General features: G+C 38.5%; 1 protein-coding gene across 2 annotated transcripts; it reads right to left on the bottom strand.

The window, feature by feature from the left end:
- Nucleotides 1-3,600: 3,600 nt before the first annotated feature.
- Nucleotides 3,601-15,441, bottom strand: FBXO48 (F-box protein 48). 2 transcript variants are annotated; one of them, XM_063441516.1, is made up of 3 exons: nucleotides 15,278-15,441; nucleotides 4,374-4,640; nucleotides 3,601-3,826 (listed from the first exon to the last, which is right to left on the bottom strand). In XM_063441516.1, exons 2-3 carry the CDS (start codon nucleotides 4,626-4,628, stop codon nucleotides 3,665-3,667), a joined length of 417 nt encoding a protein of 138 aa, XP_063297586.1. In that variant the 5' UTR covers nucleotides 4,629-4,640; nucleotides 15,278-15,441; the 3' UTR covers nucleotides 3,601-3,664. The 2 variants fall into 2 exon arrangements, with proteins under 2 accessions (XP_063297586.1, XP_063297587.1); XM_063441517.1 differs by lacking the exon at nucleotides 15,278-15,441 and adding an exon at nucleotides 4,737-4,822.
- Nucleotides 15,442-22,234: the final 6,793 nt, after the last annotated feature.

The raw sequence follows: 22,234 nt of genomic DNA, 5'->3' as shown, positions 1-22,234 counted from the left end.
TGTGTACGCCACTGCCTATGGTAGCTCAAGAATGAAAATTACCCCTATGATGGCATACCATTTGCAATAGTAGACAACCCAAGGTATTGCAAATGGGGTATGTCCAGTCTTTTTTAGTAGCCACTTAGTCACAAACACTGGCCAAAATTGGCGTTTTTTGCATTTTCACACACAAACAAATACTAATGCTAACTTTGGCCGTAACGTGCTATATTTGACCCTGTAACTTCCCAAAACACCATAAAACCTGTACATAGGGATACTGTTTTACACGTGAGACTTTACGAAATACAAAGTTGTGTATTTTATTGCAGTAAAAGCAAACAGTATTATGACATTGACAGTTAAAATGTCATGTAGAACTAAAAAAATAAAAATAAATCTTATTTTCTCCCATTCTTTTTCATATTAAATTATGTTTCATAGCTAAATATTTGATATTAAATGAAAGCCCTGTTTCCCCTGAATAAAATGATATACAATAATTGGGTTGTATTTAATATGAAAGAGGTGAATTACGGTTGGACAGTTTTGTTTACGTTTTGTTCTGTTCACAACCTGTACATTTGGTTCAGTCCTTAAGGGGTTAAGGGGTTAAGAATATAAACAACAGAAAAGTGAAAAAATGGGCCAGGATTGTTAAGATGGTGTAGTTTGGCTCCTTTAGAGGTATTATAGCTATTGTCTATATTTTCATCAGAGGGTGTCCTGCCTGTCGAAGACTTGTGGTTAATTCATACATCTGATGAACATTGCCAGCATTTTGTTTTCTGTCCTCTTAGCTCCAGTCTTTAGTCAAACAGCATTTTATTTTCACTCACCTAGTTAGCATTTTTGTCGGCCTGTCCCTGCAGAATTCTGAACTTCTTCCAAGCTCTGAGAATGGTTTAGAACTACAGTTATGTGTAAATAATTGCTGCAGCTCTATGTCTGTCCCTCAAAGCAGTCAATCAAGTAGCTCAGAACGAGACTACCGAGTTTCCTGTGTTAATTTTATCCAAGTTTTTTGTATGGTGTGTCGATGCTGCATTCACAATGTGGAGTGAGCTCTGTCTACTTCAAGCGGGGAGAGCTTAGTAGTGATCTGCACATGATCAGACTGTGGCTCTGCTGAGAGCTGCACGTACCTTGGTTAATTTATTTTATAATGTATTCATACCCCAATTTCCTTTTAGATAACATTTTTGGGAAGTAAGCAATGAATATATTTGCAATAAATCTAGAGCTTCCAACTCTTACTATACAAAAAAAAAAAAAAAATCACCAGAGAACCCACCGTCAAAAAAAATCACTACTGTGTAACTCAGGTAATCAATAAGTCTTTAATTTCTCCAATAATTAAAATAAAGTTCAGATTAAATTCTGTTGAATCGGGCCTTGTAGTGAAAGGCAGTACCAGACGTACTGGAGCTACATTTTAAGGAAGTCTGAAATGACAATATCCTGATCTATGCAAAAAAAAAAAAACATAAAAACGCTACAACAATGTTTTTTGTGTTGTTTTTTTTTTTTTTTTTTACAGAAACAGATACAATGTCTTTGTGAAAACAAAGAGTTTATTCATTAAAAAAAAGACGTATAGTGCTTTAATAACTCAGTTGCAAAATAAAAAATAAAATAAAAATAAAAACAGCACATACTTTGCATTCAGCAGACGTAATTAATATTAAAACACCCTATTAATCATAAATACCATAGACAGTCACCTAGTTCCCTATACCGATGAAGTGGCCATTAAAAGCAAATGTGTAATGTTGTAAATGTGAAATCATTTGGTCTGGACACCACCTTGTGGTAGCATATGGTATTGCAAGTAATGAAAACAGCCTGAGATACAATGGAGTGATCTTCAAATTTTCTGTATTTCCATATTATAAAATTCAATACTGTACAAGCAAAAAGTGTCTCACAACATTTCTATTTTGGGGGGGAAATTGCATGGGACGACTATTCTGCAAAACCCTGAAAACTGATTATTTGTTTAAAAATAATGTAATTGTGTGTAGCAAACTCAGATTGACATTTCCACATATATTATTATTATTATTATTATTATTTCGGTAATCAAAAATGGGATAACACTTGACAGATTTTACATCCACTATGAAGTGACCCAGATTAACCCAGTCATGTCATTATTGCATAAACAGTGATTATAGTTAAACGTGCAGTAATTAAGAGGGCAAATTATTATTATTATTTTATTATTTATATAACACCATCAGATTCAGTAGCGCTGTACAATGGGTGGACTAACAGACATGTCATTGTAACCAGACAACTGGACGTACAGGAACATAGGGGTTTAGGGCCCTGCTCAATGAGCTTACATTATAGAGAAATGTGTGTGTTATTTTTTATATAATAATAAAGTAATAGCTACCAGTAGTTAGAATAAAACTGTATGTGACAAGTCATTTATAGACTTTGAATGAATGCAGCCACAAGGTGGCAATGTCTGACCAAATGTGATATTCCATATAAATTATTGAACTTTGCAATAAAACTGTATACAATTAACAAACAAGATATATTCAGATGCCATAGTTGTAATATGATATCCAATATTGGGCTCAGTTCCATCTTCTGCTGCATTGTCTGTGTGTTTTTGGTGCACAATGTTAAGGTTGTTTCAACATTAAAACATTTTTTTTGTTTTTGCTACTCTTATAAAGCCATTTACTATCGGCAGCAATAAATCATGTCATTCTGATTTATTATCGGCTGTTATGCCACAAAAAAAAATAAAAAATAAATACCTGTATAGAATACACAGACCAAAAAAATGAAAATGTTAGCAGTTAACTCATAGCAGGCAGCATTTAAAATGTTTTTGTACCTCTTTCCTTGCAAATCTCACTAACCAGTGAAAAAACAAACTTTAACCCCTTAAGGACACATGACATGTGTGACATGTCATGATTCCCTTTTATTCCAGAAGTTTGGTACTTAAGGGGTTAAACAGGGAAGAGCTAAGAGTTGATGTTTTAATGATAAAAGAGAGTCCCCAGGAGTCCATCCCCTCTATGCTGCATGGTATAATGAGGAAGCATTAGCTTGGGCAATGGGCAGCTGTGATTGGCTGAAAGTGGCAGCTGGCTGCATTCAGCCTATCACAGTAGCTATTGTTGGTTGGAATTAGTATGGGTAGAAGGAATTGTATAATGTCTTCCTTAGCCACGCCTCCAGTAGGGGCCGGGCTGTGAGTGGCCAGAAACCCTTATTTAGTGTTAAACTGCTTGAAAATGGTTTCAACGAGATTAAATGGTTATAGTACTTAGTGTCCCTTTAAGTGATTATATGTTTATATTATGTTCTAACTCAATTTAATTGATCAGAGTGTTACCATCAGCAGCAAATTATCGTTAGAGATGCAGTTTACAGTAAACTGTTTACTTGTAGCAAGAGAACAGACCACAAAGACAACAACAGAAAATGTGTACACTAATGAGATAAGGTTAAAATGGCATGCTATAAAATGAAGTATAATTTGTTTTTATTTATTTGTTTCAAATAAAATAAAGTGAAATAAATAAATAAATTCTTAGCATTTATATAGCTTTAACATATTCCGCAGCGCTTTACAAATATAGAAAGGCCTTCACTTAAATTAAATAAATAAATACAAGTGCAATAAAAATGACAAATTCTTTTCAATTGTTCTTTATCTCTCCAGTTCAACCTTGAGAATTTCTCCCCAATCCTCTGCATGCATCGGGTGCATGCTTCTCTTCGGAAGGTTTGCAGATGAGCGTATGTTGCTGTATTCCCCATTCAGCCAATCTTTTTTCACTTTACTTTTCAGGTAATTTCTCTGCAACGTTACCTGTGGCAATATCAAATAGAAATATGTATGAAACCATGTATGCTACCAATAATCTGACGTGGCGGTTGGCAGGGTGCCAGTGCAATTGGATGACAGAGACAGTCTGAAAGCTTCTACTGACGGACTACGTCACTTGTGAGGAGTCTAGCAGAAGCTGTTGCGTGTTGTGTGTGGCATGAATGATGTACTAATTAGTGATGTACTAACAGGGCAGGGAGTTAAGCACATGACTCTTGTGTTTCATTTACTTTTAGTTTTATCCTGTAACCATTATTGTGTTTCCTGTATTTTAAACTTCTTTTAGTAAATCTAAAGTTTCACAACTCTGTGGCTGGTTAATTGTGAGTTCACATGAGTAGATCAGCAAAAAATATATTCCTACCTCTCACACGTGACCTGTGAACCAGAAGAGATCTTTGCCAGTCACGCTACACCACTATCTCTGGTGGCCTGTAATCATCATAGACTTCCACTTGGCAAGTCATTATTACATCTACATAATGTAAACCATTCACCAATTTCATGAATGCACACAAGCAATATTCACCTTCCACGTATATCCATCTTTTCGATCATTCTTGATATCCATCTGGCAAACATGAGCAATAGCCAGACAGTGTTTTTTCCATAGAGTGTTTGTGTTTTGGACTGTTTGATTGAAGAATTTACACGTTTTGCCAATAGCAACTAGATCTTCCAATTCAAGATAGCTTAATAGATGACAAAGAATTTCTGGAGGCATGCGATCAAGGTAGCTGTTGTTGTTATTTTGTTTTTTATGTTTCTCACTCATTCTCTTCATTTTGGTCAAAATCTAAAGAAAACAAAATATTTCTAAGATGTACACTCTGCAGCACTAGATACATTAAGTAAAAGGTACAACATAAATACACAATAACAATGTCCTCACCTCGACGAAGGTGCTATTTACACCAAGTAGATGAAGCCTGTTTCATGCATAAGAGAACTGTGCATCATTGACCTCTGAAATAGTTTTAGTGTCAAATATCAAACAAATAAAAAAAAACAACAAGCTAAATTATTCCTCCGCAGTGGCAGTATGTGTGAAAAGAAATCCGTAGTGTTTATATCATAATATTAATGTTTTCTAATATGAATTTGGCAGTATATAAAGTTCCTTTGTTTTGTTTTTAAAAGGCGCAACGTATTGTGCTCTAATTAATGTCTGAAAGTGAACTCAGCATGTTGTACCAGCTGATAACAGCTTATCGGAAAGTTCACTGACTCTCCAGAGCTGTGTAAGAGCTGTGTGGTTTTATTGCTAATGTTTGCAGTCTTCCAAAACAAATTAAAATTGTTCAGGTGCTTCTGATATAATTAACTCTTGCTCATTTAAAACATGTTTAACATATTAGCTAACCATTTGAATATTTCATAAAATTATTGATGCATGAATTGAATTGATATTTAAATATGCCATATGGTTCATTTACCATTCATGTAACATACTCAAATACTTAATAATTATAAAAGACATTCAGCAAGCTCAGTCTTAATCATATTCATGGTTTTGAAAAGACTGCAAAAAACATTTATCAACATAAAGATTTTTGTGAATTCCCTTATGTGGTTCACAGTGTTTCCATGAGAATGTATGGCTTTAGAACTTGTGATTTAGAATATCATGTAGGGCAAAGTATCTGAAACTCTTCCAGACTTCAAGATGTTTGCAAACTAATTCTTCAATAAATTATTGTTGGATAAGCATTCCAAATTATTTAATATTTTGAATAAACTTTTACAACTATTTTTTATAAAATATAAAATATCAAAAATATATCAAAAATAAATTATATATAAAAATATATAAAAAACTATGAACATATTACAAAATTAAAATACTTTTTCATAACAAAAAATTATTTAAAAAGTTTATCCGCATGAGCACTCAAGGTCTATAAAGCGACCATAGCTACACATGCAAGGGGCAAGGGATAATCTCTCTCTCTGCAACCTGGGGATTCTCTACACTTCCCTTTGGGATTCCATAGCACGTACAAATAAAAAAAACGGCGTGTATCAATCTTAATAAGCAAGGCAGTGTCCTTTCAACTTATCAAACAAATCAAAGATAAAGAAGGCAGATATCTCCTCATACAATGCATTATAAACAACATCCAGCTGACCCTAGTAAACATATATGGTCCTCACAATGACCAACACTACTTCTTAGATAAAATCTTCACCTTGTCAGATGCCCACAAATTTGGGGATATCATCTTCGGTGGGGACACTAATTGTCTTCTAGACCCTACTTTAGACACAACATCTACAAACACAGTAGATACACGAACAACAAAGAAAAGACTACGATCCACCTCCTTGATAGACCAGACACTTGCAGACTTGGAGAACACTCCATCCGGCCCTTAGAGATTATACTTTTCACTCGGCAACCCACATCATATTCTAGAATCGATACCTGCCACATTACTGACAAAAGTAGCTTCCACACACATTGGCGATATCACATGGTCTGACTATGCCCCCATTACCTTAGCACTTATAACACAACACCCCACTCATGGCAAGAGAACTTGGCGCCTCAATGATACTTTGTTAGCAGATCACAAGCTGGTTGCACAAATCAAAGGAGAACTTGAAACTTACTTTGCAATAAATAAGGACGGTGTCAGGGACCAGGAACCAGACAGAGACAGAAGTAGATGCAAACACACCTTTAATAATAAATAACAAATAATAAACAAAAGCAAAGTCCAGGAATCAAGCAGGGGTCAGTCACCAGAGCGGGTAGTCAGACAAGCCAGGATCAGGAGCACGGAGAGCAGCGGAGTCAGGAACAAGGCCGGAGTCAGGAACCAGGAGCAAACAGGAAACACAGGAACAAGGAGACTTCTGGGAAACAGGAAACCACGCAAGGGCAAGGAGGTTCTGGGCTTAGCTGCTTAAATAGGCAGAACTGATTAGCAGCAGGGTTGATTACTACTCACAGGTGAGTAACCGTGGCAACAAGCAGAAGGAGCTGATAGTAATTGCAACTGAAACTCAATCACTGAAACAGAAAAGGGTTGCTGTTTAAAACAGCAAAGAAACCCTGACAGACGGAGAGGTTGGAACGGAAAGTCTATGGCAAGCACACAAAGCCGTTCTTAGAGGCCAATTCATCAAGCATTCTAGTTATAACAAGAAACAGAGACTTTTGAAATATACAAACATACTCACGGAACTTCACATTCTGTCACGCAAGAATAAACAAACTCCATCTTATGACACCACGTTGAAGATCCTTCAACTACAAGCACAGCTTAATGATCTTGAGACAGCCAAGACCACTTACTATCTTACGAAAATGAAACACACATTTTTCAAAGAAGGCAACAGAGCTGGGAAGATCTTAGCTGCACAACTCAAGACTAGAATGGCAGCTTGAAAAATAGCATATCTCCAAACGACAAGCGGTCACAAAATCACGAATCCACAAAGTATAGTAGATTAATTTAGCAAATACTACAGTAAACTATATAATCTAGGCTCAGATGACCCTTCCTCTAAACCCAAGAAGGAAGACATTGATGACTTTCTACGAGATGTCGACTTACCACAGATAACAAGGGAAGAATGCCTAACCCTAACCCAACCTATCTCTATAGAGGAAACACTTCAAACCATAGCACAACTACCTATGGGGGCCTGATGGCTTCTCAAACCTGTATTATCGCACCTTTGGTAATATTCTAGCTCCCTACATGACCAACCTATATAACCACTGCTTTTGTACTGGCAGTATGCCATCCGACATGCTTCAGGCACATATCTCTACACTTCCGAAGCCAGGAAAAACCCCCACCCAATGTTCTAACTTCAGACCTATATCCTTGCTTAATTGTGATACGAAAATTTAGGTCAAAATCATAGCAAATAGGTTGGCGCCAATCCTCCCCAGAATCGTACACACAGACCAGTCAAGTTTTATTAGGGGCAGACAAGGCTGCGATAACACAAGGAAGATTTTAAATATCTTATCACAAATGGAGAAACATAACTCAGAAGGCCTTCTGTTGGCTTTGGACGCAGAGAAGGCCTTCGACCGACTAAATTGGTCTTACATGACAACAGTTCTAGAAAAATATAACTTCCCATGGAATTTATCCAGGGCATAATGGCGCTTTATGGCAGACCATCCGCACAAGTCTCCAATGGAGGCTTCATATCCACTCCTTTCAACCTTACCAACGGCACAAGACAAGGCTGCCCGCTATCCCCCCTTCTTATCACTAGAGCCCCTAGCCCATAAAATTAGAAGTGACCCACTGATTACGGGCATTCAGATCCACACGCACAACTACCGACTAGCTACGTTTGCAGACAACATCTTTCTATCCCTCAGTAAACCAGAATCTTTGCTACCAAGACTCATGAGCCTACTACACACATACGGACTAGTATCGTTTTGCAAATTAAATACGTCAAAAACCCAGGCTTTACCGATTAACATACCACTACACCGACTGCAAACTCTGCAGAACACTTACCAATATGAATGGAGGCGTGATTATGTCACATATCTGGGAGTCAAATTGGCTTTACACGACCAGAAAATGGTCTCATTAAACTACAAACCGTTGGTTAACATGTGCAACTCGAGCTTCCAAACATGGATGTCCGTATCTCCTGGATGGGGAGAATACAAACCATCAAGATGATGATATTGCCGAAAGTCCTATATGTGTTTAGGATGCTACCACTACACGTTCCGTTAATATGGTTCAAGACCACGCAACAAACACTGAATAGATTCGTATGGGGCAAAACGAACCCACGCTTACCATTAGCCCTATTACAAATGACACCTAAAGAAGGGGGAGTGGGTTTGCCTAAACTTCTCACGTATTACAAGGCAGCCCTATTAGAAACAGCAGTCCGACTCCACGCACCTAACAACACCTTCCAATGGGTGGATATGGAACGAAAAGCGATGCATCCACACTCTTTAAGGAATGTCTTATGGACCCCAAAGCCATATAGACGGCAGGGAGTCACACCAAACCCCACGACTGCTCTTACTTTGCGGGTCTGGGACCTTCTCTACACGGAATCGGCTAAAAACAAACATTTCGACTCACGCGCCCCCCTCATGGCACTAGAAGCGATTTCTCCGTGGATCTCACTAAAACTTTGGACTGCAATGGGTATACATCACATCGAAGATTTATTTGGAAAAGCCCAGATACTACCATTCCCCGACCTACAAGAGAAGTACAAACTACCGAATTCCTTTATCTTCTCGTATCTTCAATTGAAGAGCATAGTCAGCACTAAAGTCGAGTTTTCGCATTACAGACATGAATATAGACAGAGCTGTCAGGCAAATCTCATCAATAGATGCCTGTCGAATCCGACGAAACCAAAAACTCTATCTCTGTGTTAACAAACATTGCTGGACAGTCGCCCACCACAACACTTTAAATATACTTCGCAATGGGAAAAAGAAGGTATTCCCAAGTTAACGACTGAACAATGGCTCAAATCGCTAGACGCCCTACGAGGCATTACAACCTGTTTCTCCCACATCGAAGCTCACAAGAAAATAGTATTTCGCTGGTATCTTACACCACACCGCCTAAACAAAATATATCCGGCAGTCGGATCCAACTGTTGGAGATGCCAGAACGCACCAGGACACATGACTCATATATGGTGGGATTGTGAATTGATCAGGCCACTGTGGGCCCATGTCAAAACCCTGATAACTCTGGGCGCAGGAGGCTGCCCCACACTTACTCCCAAGACTGGCTTGTTGCTATTGTTCTCAGATGCTTGGACGCGAAATTCTAAACAGCTAGCTACCATAATCATCCTGGCAGCTAGAAATCTTCTAGCACGTAACTGGAAAACCACATATTGCCCGACTAACAAAGAACTAACACGAAAAGTTCACCAATATTATAGATACGAATTACTTTCCTCTGAGTCACATGTCAGGACTGCAAACTTAGAGTCCCTGTGGAAGCCGTGGTTGGAAGCCACACATATGGATAACCCCGACAGGACTGAAAACGATCAGAAGCCATTCCTCGAAGATACAACAAGATACGACGGAACATCTCGCTAGAACCCACGCAAGAAGCAAGATACGAAACTACATACCTTGCAACCCCATACCCTTTTCTTTGCACAAAAACTACGCCTGATAACCAATCTAAGAAGATGATCAAAAGGCCTCTGAGTTGTGGTCCCTCTCCCTTCCCCCCCTTTCTCCCACCCACCCCCCACGACAAGATGATAAGAAAAGTCAGCATACAAAGTCGAAGAGCACTATACAGGGTTACCATACCAGGCATCTAAGCTTGTACTTTTTTCTTTGCTCCACTTCGCCTGATATTGATTGTATCACTTAAGCGATTTGCTTGTATTATGTCCCCCTACCTATTTCCTTTCTGTATCCCATTGTTTACCTTACAGAAAATAAAACAATTTATTCCCCCCCCCAAAAAAAGTTTATCCACAAATATTAAATTATTTGGAAAGTTTAGCCAACAATATTAAATGGAGGTCTAAGGCCTCTATGTAATACGCTTTCTAAATGATTCAATATTGTAAGAAAAAAAATCTAAATTTATCTACCAAAAAATCCCATAGACTTAAATGGTGACTTCTGTAGAAAAATCAATTGGAAACTTTTCCAACAATAGGGAAAATATCAAAATATAAATATATATAAAAATATTACAAAATTAAAATATTTTTCATGATCTTAAATAATATTAAACGTTTAGTCATCCAACAATATTAAATCAAGGCCCAAGTGTTTTGTGAATTCCTTTTTGTAGTTCGCAGTGTGTATCACTTTCCTTGGGGGATGTATGACTTTAGAACTCGTGATTCAGAAGTTTGTGTTTGAGGAAGAATCCAAAAAAAAGATCCAAAGACTTCCGATCTCAAGATGTGTTTTTTTGGTCAAATTAAATGCAGGGCAACGCAGCATTGTTAGGAAAACAATGTGTATCTCACATATAGCATCAAAAATTATAATTTCTATTCAAAAAAGTAATATTGTAACTTCACCTTGTTGGAGCTGTCACATGTTTAGAAGAAACAGTTTTTCAGTCCTACATTTACTTCTGTCATTTGATATGTTTATGGGCTTACTTCTGTATTTCTGGCCACTTGTGTTTTCTTAACTAAAAAAGCTACACAGCACCTTCAAAAATGTCTGTCATTTACTTTACCAACTCGACAACATCATCATGAACATTTGCAGTAGGATTGAACTAAAATTGCAGAATAATCTGAAACAAATATCCTTATTGATGGGTGGATATATTGATGGATGGATGGATGGGTGGGTGAGTGAATAACTGGATGGGTGGATGGATGGATGGGTGGATAGATAGATCGATGGGTGGATAGATATGGATGGGTGTATAGATGGATGGATGGAGGGATGGATGGATGGATGGGTCAATAGATGTATGAATGGATGGATGGGTCAATAGATGTATGTATGGATGGATGGATGGATGGGTCAATAGATGTATGGATGGATGGATGGATAGATGGATGGATGGGTGAATGGGTGAATGGGTGGATATATAGATGGATGGATGGATGGATGGGTGGATAGATGGATGGATAGATGGATGGATGGATGGGTGGATAGATGGATGGATAGATGGATGGATGGATGAGTGGATGGATGGGTGGATGGATGGGTGGATGGATGGGTGGATGGGTGGATGGATGGATGGATGAATGGGTCAATAGATGGATGGATGGGTGGATGGGTGGATGGATAGGTGGATGAATGGGTCAATAGATGGATGGATGGGTGCATAGATGGATGTATGGGTGGCAAAAATATATGTCATTCACTCATAATTGGATAATAAGTTTGCATGTAATGCAATGTGAAGTATATGTTGTTCTAACAGTAACAATGCTTCTCGAAACTGGAGGGGCACCCAATGGACCAGGATTTTTTGTTAGCCTGATTGAATCCCAATTGGGACACCAATATAAATTTCTAGACAATGTAATCTTTAATGACCCTACTCATATTCAAAAGTAGTGATGGATTTAGAAATGCAGGATACTAATTGTAATACTTGGTAAAACATTTCTCACTTTCTGCTAACAAGACATTACATGAACACATGACTGCCTCTGCTAGAAATCTTAAAATGTCCTGTGGTAGGATCTTCCAGCAGGACAATGATCCAAAACATATATCAAAATAAAAACAATAATGCTTCACTGACCACAAAATCAATGTCCTGCTATGGCCACCCCAGTCCCCTGACTTGTACCCCATAAATAACCTGTGGGGTGACATGATGAGGAGAGTCCACCAGCATTGACCTTGACATTTGAAGGATCTGGAGACATTCTGTATGGAGGAATGGTCTCAGATCCCTTGCCATGTGCTCTCCAACCTCATCAAGCATTATAGGAGAATACTCCTTCTTAGTAAAGGGAGGTAGCACAACGTATTAACTAAAATGGTGCCAATAACTGTGCTACAAATATATTTAACAAAGATTTATTTTATTTTTTTATATACATGTGTTGTATTTGTTATCCATGAGAGCAATGTATTTTTGTGCTTTTTGTGGACAAAAGATTAAACAACAAAGACAATTTTATTACAGCCTTCTTTATTCATATTTACCAAGATGGATGACACTTCCAGCCAACCAGCACGGCTCTGCATGGCTGTGCTATACTCAGTAGAGCTAACCAGATTCTACTGCAATCTGAAATCTCCTGAGAATTCTAAATGTGGGACCAAGGTAAGTTGTCAAACTGTTCTAATACAGTTTGACAAATTGCACTGGGATGGAGCCAAGGAACTCCTGGCACCATAACCATTACAGCGAGCTGCATTGGTTTTGGTGCTTGGAATGTTTAAATGGAGAACATTATGGAAATATATTTTTTTTCTCAGAATAGTGCTATTAGTTAGGAGAGACTCCCGAAGGGATGTTTTGAGTGCCCATAAGCAATCTTTTGAAATGTCAGGATGAGAACTAGATATGAATTGTGTTTGTGATAAATGTACTGGTTCTGGATAAGGCAATGGATAGAAAGAGAGCTGCTAACTGGGAAAACTGGATGTGAACATGTATTTGCCAAGTAATAATTAGAGGAGTACATTAAATAAAAATACATGGATGGATGGATATGGATATTTGAAAGGACAGACAGTCACACTTAACAGAAAAATGAAAAAAGACTATTGAAACATGTTTATTTGTATAGAAATAACATACATCCAGAAAAAAAAAGACACCAAACAGTGCAACGTAATATTTTATACATGAAAGACAAATGGATCAAACTCTGTTACACTGGTAAAAAAAATAGTATATACATATGTACAAATACCAATGTATTTTTACTGATTGAGATTTACGTTTTGCCAAATATTACACGTTTAACTCATGCAAAGCATTAGAGAACTACTTGAAACAGAGTATGTAACTCCTACAAAGTAATTTATTCTTTAAAATGGGATTGCCTTATTCAGCAGCTTACAGATCAGTGGCTATGTTATTATATAATAGACATGTTATTTTCCCCAAAAATATTTTACATCGGATTTCAAGCAGAATAAAGTGAGTATAGTGGTTGTCTGGAATATGTAACTGAACATCCCAAACATTGCAATTTTTAAATTAATTATACAATAAACAAGAACATATAATATTGATCAAGCAAAACATTACATTTGGACTATATTGGTCATAGGCAGTTCCATGTGAAGGTGTATAGTTTTACAAAGTTACAGTCAGGTTAGACTGTTATACAGATTGTCCCACCATCCCCATTTTCCAAATCAAATTAGTCGTTGGCCATGGATTATTCTCAAAGAATACTAATTAGCAAATTGAAATACTTGGCAAACCAGAGCTTTCTTGTGGTTGTCTAAGGATTATCTGCTCCCAATATTGAAAGAATTGAAAACCCTGTGTTCCTTATCTTGAAATTTTCTGCTCAGTTCAATTTATACACATCAGCTAATTTAGCTTGGCTTTGCTTCTCATACAAATCCAGGTATGGAGAATGTTCTTCCTGGCAGCTGCCAAAACCATTTGAATAAACCCAAGGTATTTTGAGAAAGTTTAAGGGAAAATACCAAATATGGACAGCTTCGGGGACAGTGGCACCAGGAAGAGTAAGGTAGTCTGAAGGTAAGTTTGAAGGCAAGGCTGTGCCTCTCCCTAAAACTCCTTTATTCCAGAGCATTCCCAAAAACAGCGAAATCTATCAGTTCCCTCTTCCCTGTATTTCAGGCACTTTGAGGAGTCAGTCAAACTCAGTCTGTGTTGAAATTCAGGTGATAGGTAGGCGCCTAATGCTATACACTGATGCATCTCTTGATACAAAGATACTAGAAAGGGTTTAAATAGTTTGTTTGTCATGATGAGAATGTCATCTGTGGAACGGAGGGGAATTATGTTTTCCATTTATGGAAATGGCTAGTCGGGAGAAATTGGTGTAGGACCATTCTAATACAACTGTAAAGTAATCTGATAGAGTTGTGGGCTCGGGAAGGGTTTCTAATAAGAATCCAGTGTGTGTCCGGTCAGTGTCGTGTAGGTGTGTCAGAACCGTGTTAATGCATCTTTTAATTTGTAAGTAGGCAAAAAACATGCTACACTGCTTTTAACTAAGGAATATCATAGCAGCACCATAATGGGAGGCACATATTCACTCAACATTTCTATATCAAGAGTGTTAAAGTGAATGGTTTTATAACAGCACATTCATTGCATATCCATGCCGAATGTATCCTATGATACAGTATTAAAAATACCTACTTCAATGAGGCCAATAATCTTTGCCCACTCTACACAGTCATTCCCTAACATTTGGAGAATTGGGAAGGACTAGAGTTTGGGGTGATCTTGGTAATTGGGATGATCATTAGATTAAAGGGACACTCCAATCACAAAAAAAAAAAAACACACTGGCTTTCATATACTCCCAAAGAAAACATGACAAACAAATAACATGCGTATTTTCAATGGGAACATATCTGCTAAACTGTTCATGGAGTGTTTCTATATACATTAATAGTGTATTTACTCAATAAATGACACAACAACCGATGATGACAGATATCAGTCAAATCAAGTATCTACTCTCCCCAGGTAACTTTCTAAAAAATATTGCATACTATGGATGTTCCGGACTAGCATCTACTGTGATATATTATTCCACGATATTCAAAAACCGTGACCTATTCTTCCAGTAGTTCAATTTTTTAAAGAAACCACATACATTTCTGGCCATATGACATTAAACCATAAGCAAAGTTTTGAAATATGAAAACTTCCGTTTAAATGCTGATAAAGTCCTTAACAAGTTTAACAAGTTAGTATAGTTACTAAAAAAAAAATATAGAGTTCCACTCGGCAGACAGGCACTAAAGTCACGTATGAATTGGTCTTTAAGTAAAATAAAAACCTGTGGTTTGATGTTCACACTCAGGCAGGTAGATAGAAACTAACCAACTGTTGACAGACAGTCCTCTGGTTGGTTTAGAAGGCTAGATGGTCTTTTTGTTGATCTGTCTCCCTTGGCAACAGCACCAGGTAAAAGGCTGTTTGATGCTCAGTGGCAAGGATGGTGCACAGACAATAACTGCCAGTAAAAGTTTCTCTTGCTCTTATTCAATGTATATCTGTAGTCCCTCCCATTTTTTTGAACAATTCCGTGTTTGGTTTTGATTGGCTGTTGGCCATGTTCCAGAAACTTCTGCTCATTATACTAGGGTTGATCAATGTTTGTGTTCCTTTTAACCTGAATTACGTCATAGTCACGCCTCTGGACACGCACGGTTTCCTTGTATCAAGGTACACATAGAGACAACAAATTACTTAGTTACACATACACACATACAATTCTAGAGCTATTTTTAGACCTGGAGGTTTTGTAAGCAATGCTACTATCTTGCAGTCTAATATGTCTCAAGTATTTTAACCCCTTAAGGACCAAACTTCTGGAATAAAAGGGAATCATGACATGTCACACACGTCATGTGTCCTTAAGGGGTTAAACAATATTAAAAATTCTGTAAAAATATGTAATATTTGTAAATAATATTGTAAATAAGTTTCCTAATAGTGTTTTAATTGCAGTTGGTTATCCCTCACTGAGACTCTTGCTACACTGTATAGGATTATAGAAGTCTTAAGATTGATTGAAAAGTCTGTATATGGCAGAACCATATCATTTTTTGCATACCCTTGTGCATGCTCTTCGTAACTCAGAACATTAAAGATTAAATGCTTTTTTAATACATTCTTTGTTAGAGACAATTTTTTAGATATATAACACATCTCAGAAATTCTTGGAAAGGTACCCAGTCAGTGTGTATTTATATTATTATCTCCCTATACCCAGTCAGGGTGTATTTATATTATTATCTCCCTATACCCAGTCAGGGTGTATTTATATTATTATCTCCCTATACCCAGTCAGGGTGTATTTATATTATTATCTCCCTATACCCAGTCAGGGTGTATTTATATTATTATCTCCCTATACCCAGTCAGGGTGTATTTATATTATTATCTCCCTATACCCAGTCAGGGTGTATTTATATTATTATCTCCCTATACCCAGTCAGGGTGTATTTATATTATTATCTCCCTATACCCAGTCAGTGTGTATTTATATTATTATCTCTCTATACCCAGTCAGGGTGTATTTATATTATTATCTCATTATACCCAGTCAGGGTGTATTTATATTATTATCTCCCTATACCCAGTCAGGGTGTATTTATATTATTTTTTTTTTTTTTTTTTTTTTTTTTTTTTTTTTTTTAATTCTTTATTTTTGTTGTGCACGTGTAAATGCAAAGATTGCACAATATACAAATATAACAGAAAAGGTTTGTCAAGTTCAAACAGTTGTACATGGAATACTGCACATTTTTTTTTTTGATAGGCATACTGCATATAGAAGGAAACATAGTAATAAAACGTAGTGATATATTATGAGCAGTAGATGAGATCGGTGAGTGTTATCTGAAATATCACCGGAATGTGTGAATTCAATCTTAGCAAACTGAAAGACTCTAGCTTGGTTCCATCTAGGCAACATAAACTTTTATAGGTACTGCTGGGTGATTTTCATGGGGCTGTAGCGTATGTTTGTCAGAGGGTTCGGAGAAGGGTTGGTCGGTTGACCCTGGTGTGCTGGAACCGAGCCCTTATGTATAGTGTCTGGGTTGCAGGTGATTGAGTGATGTACCTCTGTGTATAGGTAATGTAGAGCTTCAAGCCACATTGGTAGCTCCGGTGTGTGGTTATTAAGAGGGTGAATGCATGGCACTTGTCGTGGTGAGCGTGGTGTTTGGTCAGGTTGGACTGATTCGCGTCCGAACGTGTACATATGCAGCTCCTCCATGAGATGAGTATGATAAGTGCATATGATGGGAGCTGGGGGGGTGGTTGTTAAAAAGGAGCCAGCGTGTCCGGGGAAATTCCCGGTCTTGGCCGCATACGGCCTCTGTGGGTGGTCGTGTTATAACTTTGTGTAGTGTTCTAAACGTTTGTCACATAGTCAACATTTAACAAAGGGCTAAGCCCAACATAGAGAGAAACGACATATAAAGAATGTTTAGGCTTATGAGTCAAGTGTTCTCCCTCCCAGGTCCTCCTTCTGAAGCGGGGATGAATGGGACAGTTTTTGCTGGGTCCCATCTTGTAGCGGGGGGTGGGGTTGTGAGGCCCAGGGCCGCCAGGACAGTGTCCATCTCAGAAATGTCCGCCACCCTTTGTTCAGTGCCTTGGTGCTGAATGAGGAGTACATGTGTAGGTCCCCAACGGTACTTCACTCCCCTAGCTGCCAGCGTAGTTGTCAGCGGACGAAGGGATTTCCTCCATAGCAGAGTATTGCGGGAGAGGTCAGAGTAGAACGACAGTTCCATATCTTCAAATCTATAGGGGTTTTTCCCTCTGGTGGCACTCATGAAGGCTGCCCTGTCCTGCCCGTTTTGAAACTTAACCAGTAAATCGCTGGTAGTTGCGCTTGAGGGTGTTGTTGGTTTGGGCAGGCGGAACATCCCATCTAGTTGTATTCCTTTGGCTTGCCTGGGGGATAAGAGGGCCGTGAATAGCCTACGCATAAAGTGAGGCGTTTCTGATGGGAGAACTTTATCAGAGAGGCCCCTGATTTTAACATGTTTCCACCGTCGTTTATCCTCCATAAATGCCAGTTGGTGGGTGAGAGTGGTGTGAGCAACTGTCAGGTCGGTGACCTGCTTCTGTAGTGCCAGGACCTGTGTTGAGGTTGTTTGGGAGGTTTGCTCCACTGCAGTAAGGCGGGCAGTGAACCCCCTGATGTCTTCCCTCACCTGGGAAATTTCAGTGGAGAGTGTTTGGCGGAGGTCTGTGAGGAGGTTAGTGATTACCTCCGTGGTGACCAGGTTAGAGGTGCCTGCTGTCTGCTGTGGTGGTTTGGGGGGCCCCTTATGTCCCAGCGTACCTGGGCTGTGTATTGGAGCTTCTTCTGAACTGTCCGTGAAGTCGTCGTACTCGGCCGCCATATTGGATCCGGCCGCGCCATGCGGTCTCCTCAGCAGGTCTCCTATGTCCGCTGTAAACCGCGGCTGATCCGCTCGCGTTTTCTGCTTTTTTCTCCCCATCGTTGTGGGCGCTCTTTCCGACCGTCGGCCGGGCCGTGTGAGGGTTTATATCGGCTGAATTGAAGCCGTTAGTGTTTGCCGACCGGGAGAGCTGCAATCGTGCGTCCGATCCCACTGGGCGCTAGCTCCGCCCCAGGGTGTATTTATATTATTATCTCTCTATACCCAGTCAGGGTGTATTTATATTATTATCTCTCTATACCCAGTCAGGGTGTATTTATATTATTATCTCCCTATACGCAGTCAGGGTGTATTAATAATATTATCTCTCTATACCCAGTCAGGGTGTATTTATATTATTATCTCCCTATACCCAGTCAGGGTGTATTTATATTATTATCTCTCTATACCCAGTCAGGGTGTATTTATATTATTATCTCTCTTTACCCAGTCAGGGTGTATTTATATTATTATCTCCCTATACCCAGTCAGGGTGTATTTATATTATTATCTCATTATACCCAGTCAGGGTAATTTTATATTATGATCTCCCTATACCCAGTCAGGGTGTATTTATATTATTATCTCTTTATACCCAGTCAGGGTGTATTTATATTATTATCTCATTATACCCAGTCAGGGTGTATTTATTTTGTTATCTCCCTATACCCAGTCAGGGTGAATTTATATTATTATCTCCCTATACCCAGTCAGGGTGTATTTATATTATTATCTCCCTATACCCAGTCAGGGTGTATTTATATTATTATCTCTCTATACCCAGTCAAGGTGTATTTATATTATTATCTCCCTATACCCAGTCAGGGTGTATTTATATTATTATCTCCCTATACCCAGTCAGGATGTATTTATATTATTATCTCTTTATACCCAGTCAGGGTGTATTTATATTATTATCTCATTATACCCAGTCAGGGTGTATTTATATTATTATCTCTTTATACCCAGTCAGGGTGTATTTATATTATTATCTCCCTATTCACAGTCAGGGTGTATTTATATTATTATCTCTCTATACCCAGTCAGGGTGTATTAATAATATTATCTCTCTATACCCAGTCAGGGTGTATTTATATTATTATCTCTCTATACCCAGTCTGGGTGTATTTATATTATTATCTCCCTACACCCAGTCAGGGTGTATTTATATTATTATCTCCCTATACCCAGTCAGGGTGTATTTATATAATTATCTCCCTATACCCAGTCAGGGTGTATTTATATTATTATCTCCCTATACCCAGTCAAGGTGTATTTATATTATTATCTCCCTATACCCAGTCAGGGTGTATTTATATTTTTATCTCCCTATACCCAGTCAGGGTGTATTTATATTATTATCTCTCTTTACCCAGTCAGGGTGTATTTATATTACTATCTCCCTATACCCAGTCAGGGTGTATTTATATTATCTCTCTATACCCAATCAGGGTGTATTTATATTATTATCTCCCTATACCCAGTCAGGGTGTATTTATATTATTATCTCTCTTTACCCAGTCAGGGTGTATTTATATTATTATCTCTCTTTACCCAGTCAGGGTGTATTTATATTATTATCTCCCTATACCCAGTCAGGGTGTATTTATATTATTACCTCTCTTTACCCAGTCAGGGTGTATTTATATTATTATCTCCCTATACCCAGTCAGGGTGTATTTATATTATTATCTCCCTATACCCAGTCAGGGTGTATTTATATTATTATCTCCCTATACCCAGTCAGGGTGTATTTATATTATTATCTCTCTATACCCAGTCAGGGTGTATTTATATTATTATCTCTCTATACCCAGTCAGGGTGTATTTATATTATTATCTCCCTATACCCAGTCAGGGTGTATTTATATTATTATCTCCCTATACCCAGTCAGGGTGTATTTATATTATTATCTCCCTATACCCAGTCAGGGTGTATTTATATTATTATCTCTCTTTACCCAGTCAGGGTGTATTTATATTAGTATCTCCCTATACCCAGTCAGGGTGTATTTATATTAATATCTTGACTGCTGACCCTCTCCCTTTACCTTCCGTTACCCTTCCTCCCCAATAACTCACAGACAACCACATTGTGGGTAAGGGCAACGGCCACAGCTTTTATTATTAAGCCAGCATAATTTAAACCAACTGTCAGCTGCTGGATTTTCCCAGCAGACAGCTAACATAACTTAATTCTTCCAGAGCCTCTTCAGCCTGAAGTCCGTCCTCAACCAGACCAGGCTGCGACTTCCCAAGCCCGTCTAGGCACTGCTCTCAGTTCCACTTGCTGGCGAAGGACAAACCGCAGCTGTGACAAAATAAATAGAAAAATAAACCACACCAAACACAACCCATATAACAATAACATATCCCGTGTTCACACCAACCCAGGGATGGTGGGCGGGAAACAGCACTGCTAGGTTCCCTCAGATGCTCTCCTGTGGTCTGGTAAGTATTACCCAGTGTCCCCGGTCCAGGTGCATCCCAAACATTGTATCCCCTTGTCACCATGCCAACCTCTCCGGGCAGCAGTCATGCTCCCCCCTCCTTATCCACTCCAGGGTTTGGCCTTGACTGCTGACCCTCTCCCTTTACTGCTGACCCTCTCCCTTTACCTTCCCCTCCAATTACTCACAGACAACCAAATTGTGGGTAACGGCAACGGCCACAGCTTTTATTATTAAGCCAGCATAATTTAAACCAACTGTCAGCTGCTGGATTTTCCCAGCAGACAGCTAACATAACTTAACCCCTTAACACCGCAGCCAAATGTACAAGTTGTGAACGAAACAAAATGTAAACAAAACCTGGCATTTGCGCTATATGTCTGTCAAACCGTAATTCACCTCTTTCATATTAAATGCACCCCCCCTTATTATATATCATTTTATTCAGGGGAAACAGGGCTTTCATTTAATATCAAATATTTAGCTATGAAACATAATTTAATATGAAAAAATGGGAGAAAATAAGATTTTTTTTAAATTTGTTTAGTTCCACATGACATTTTAACTGTCAATGTCATAATACTGTTTACTTTTACTGCAATAAAATACACATATTTGTATTCAGCAAAGTCTCACGTGTAACACAGTACCCCCTATGTACAGGTTTTATGGTGTTTTGGGAAGTTACAGGGTCAAATATAGCGCGTTACATTTGAAATTGAAATTTGCCAGATTGGTTACGTTGCCTTTGAGACTGTATAGTAGCCCAGGAAATAAATTTACATCCATAATGGCATACCATTTGCAATAGTAGACAACCCAAGGTATTGCAAATGGGGTATGTCCAGTCTTTTTTAGTAGCCATTTGGTCACAAACACTGGCCAAAGTTAGCGTTAGTATTTGTTTGTGTGTGAAAAATGCAAAAAACGCCAATTGTGGCCAGTGTTTGTGACTAAGTGGCTACTAAAAAAGTCTGGACATACCCCTTTTGCAATACCTTGGGTTGTCTACTATTGCAAATAGTATGCCATCATAGGGGTAATTTTCATTCTTGGGCTACCATAGGGTCATAAAGGCAACGTAAGCAGGGCCGGCCTTAGGCATTTTGACGCCCTGTGCGAAAAATCTTCACAGCGCCCCCCCCTCCCCCCCCCCGTCATCCATGTATGCTGTAATGTTTGTGTTGTCTGTGTATGTGATAGTAGGTGTGATGACTGTGTGTGATATGTATGCTATGTGTGATATTTGTAATGGGTGTATTAACAGTGTGTGATATGCGTGTATTGGTTGTATGTGACACACACACACACACAGAGTCAGACGGCCATACACACACACACAGGAAGACATCCAAACACACACACAGACACACAAAG

Source organism: Pelobates fuscus, chromosome 2, assembly GCF_036172605.1.
Source record: "Pelobates fuscus isolate aPelFus1 chromosome 2, aPelFus1.pri, whole genome shotgun sequence".
In the NCBI taxonomy this organism is placed as follows: domain Eukaryota; kingdom Metazoa; phylum Chordata; class Amphibia; order Anura; family Pelobatidae; genus Pelobates; species Pelobates fuscus.
This window is presented reverse-complemented; position numbering and strand designations above follow the sequence as displayed.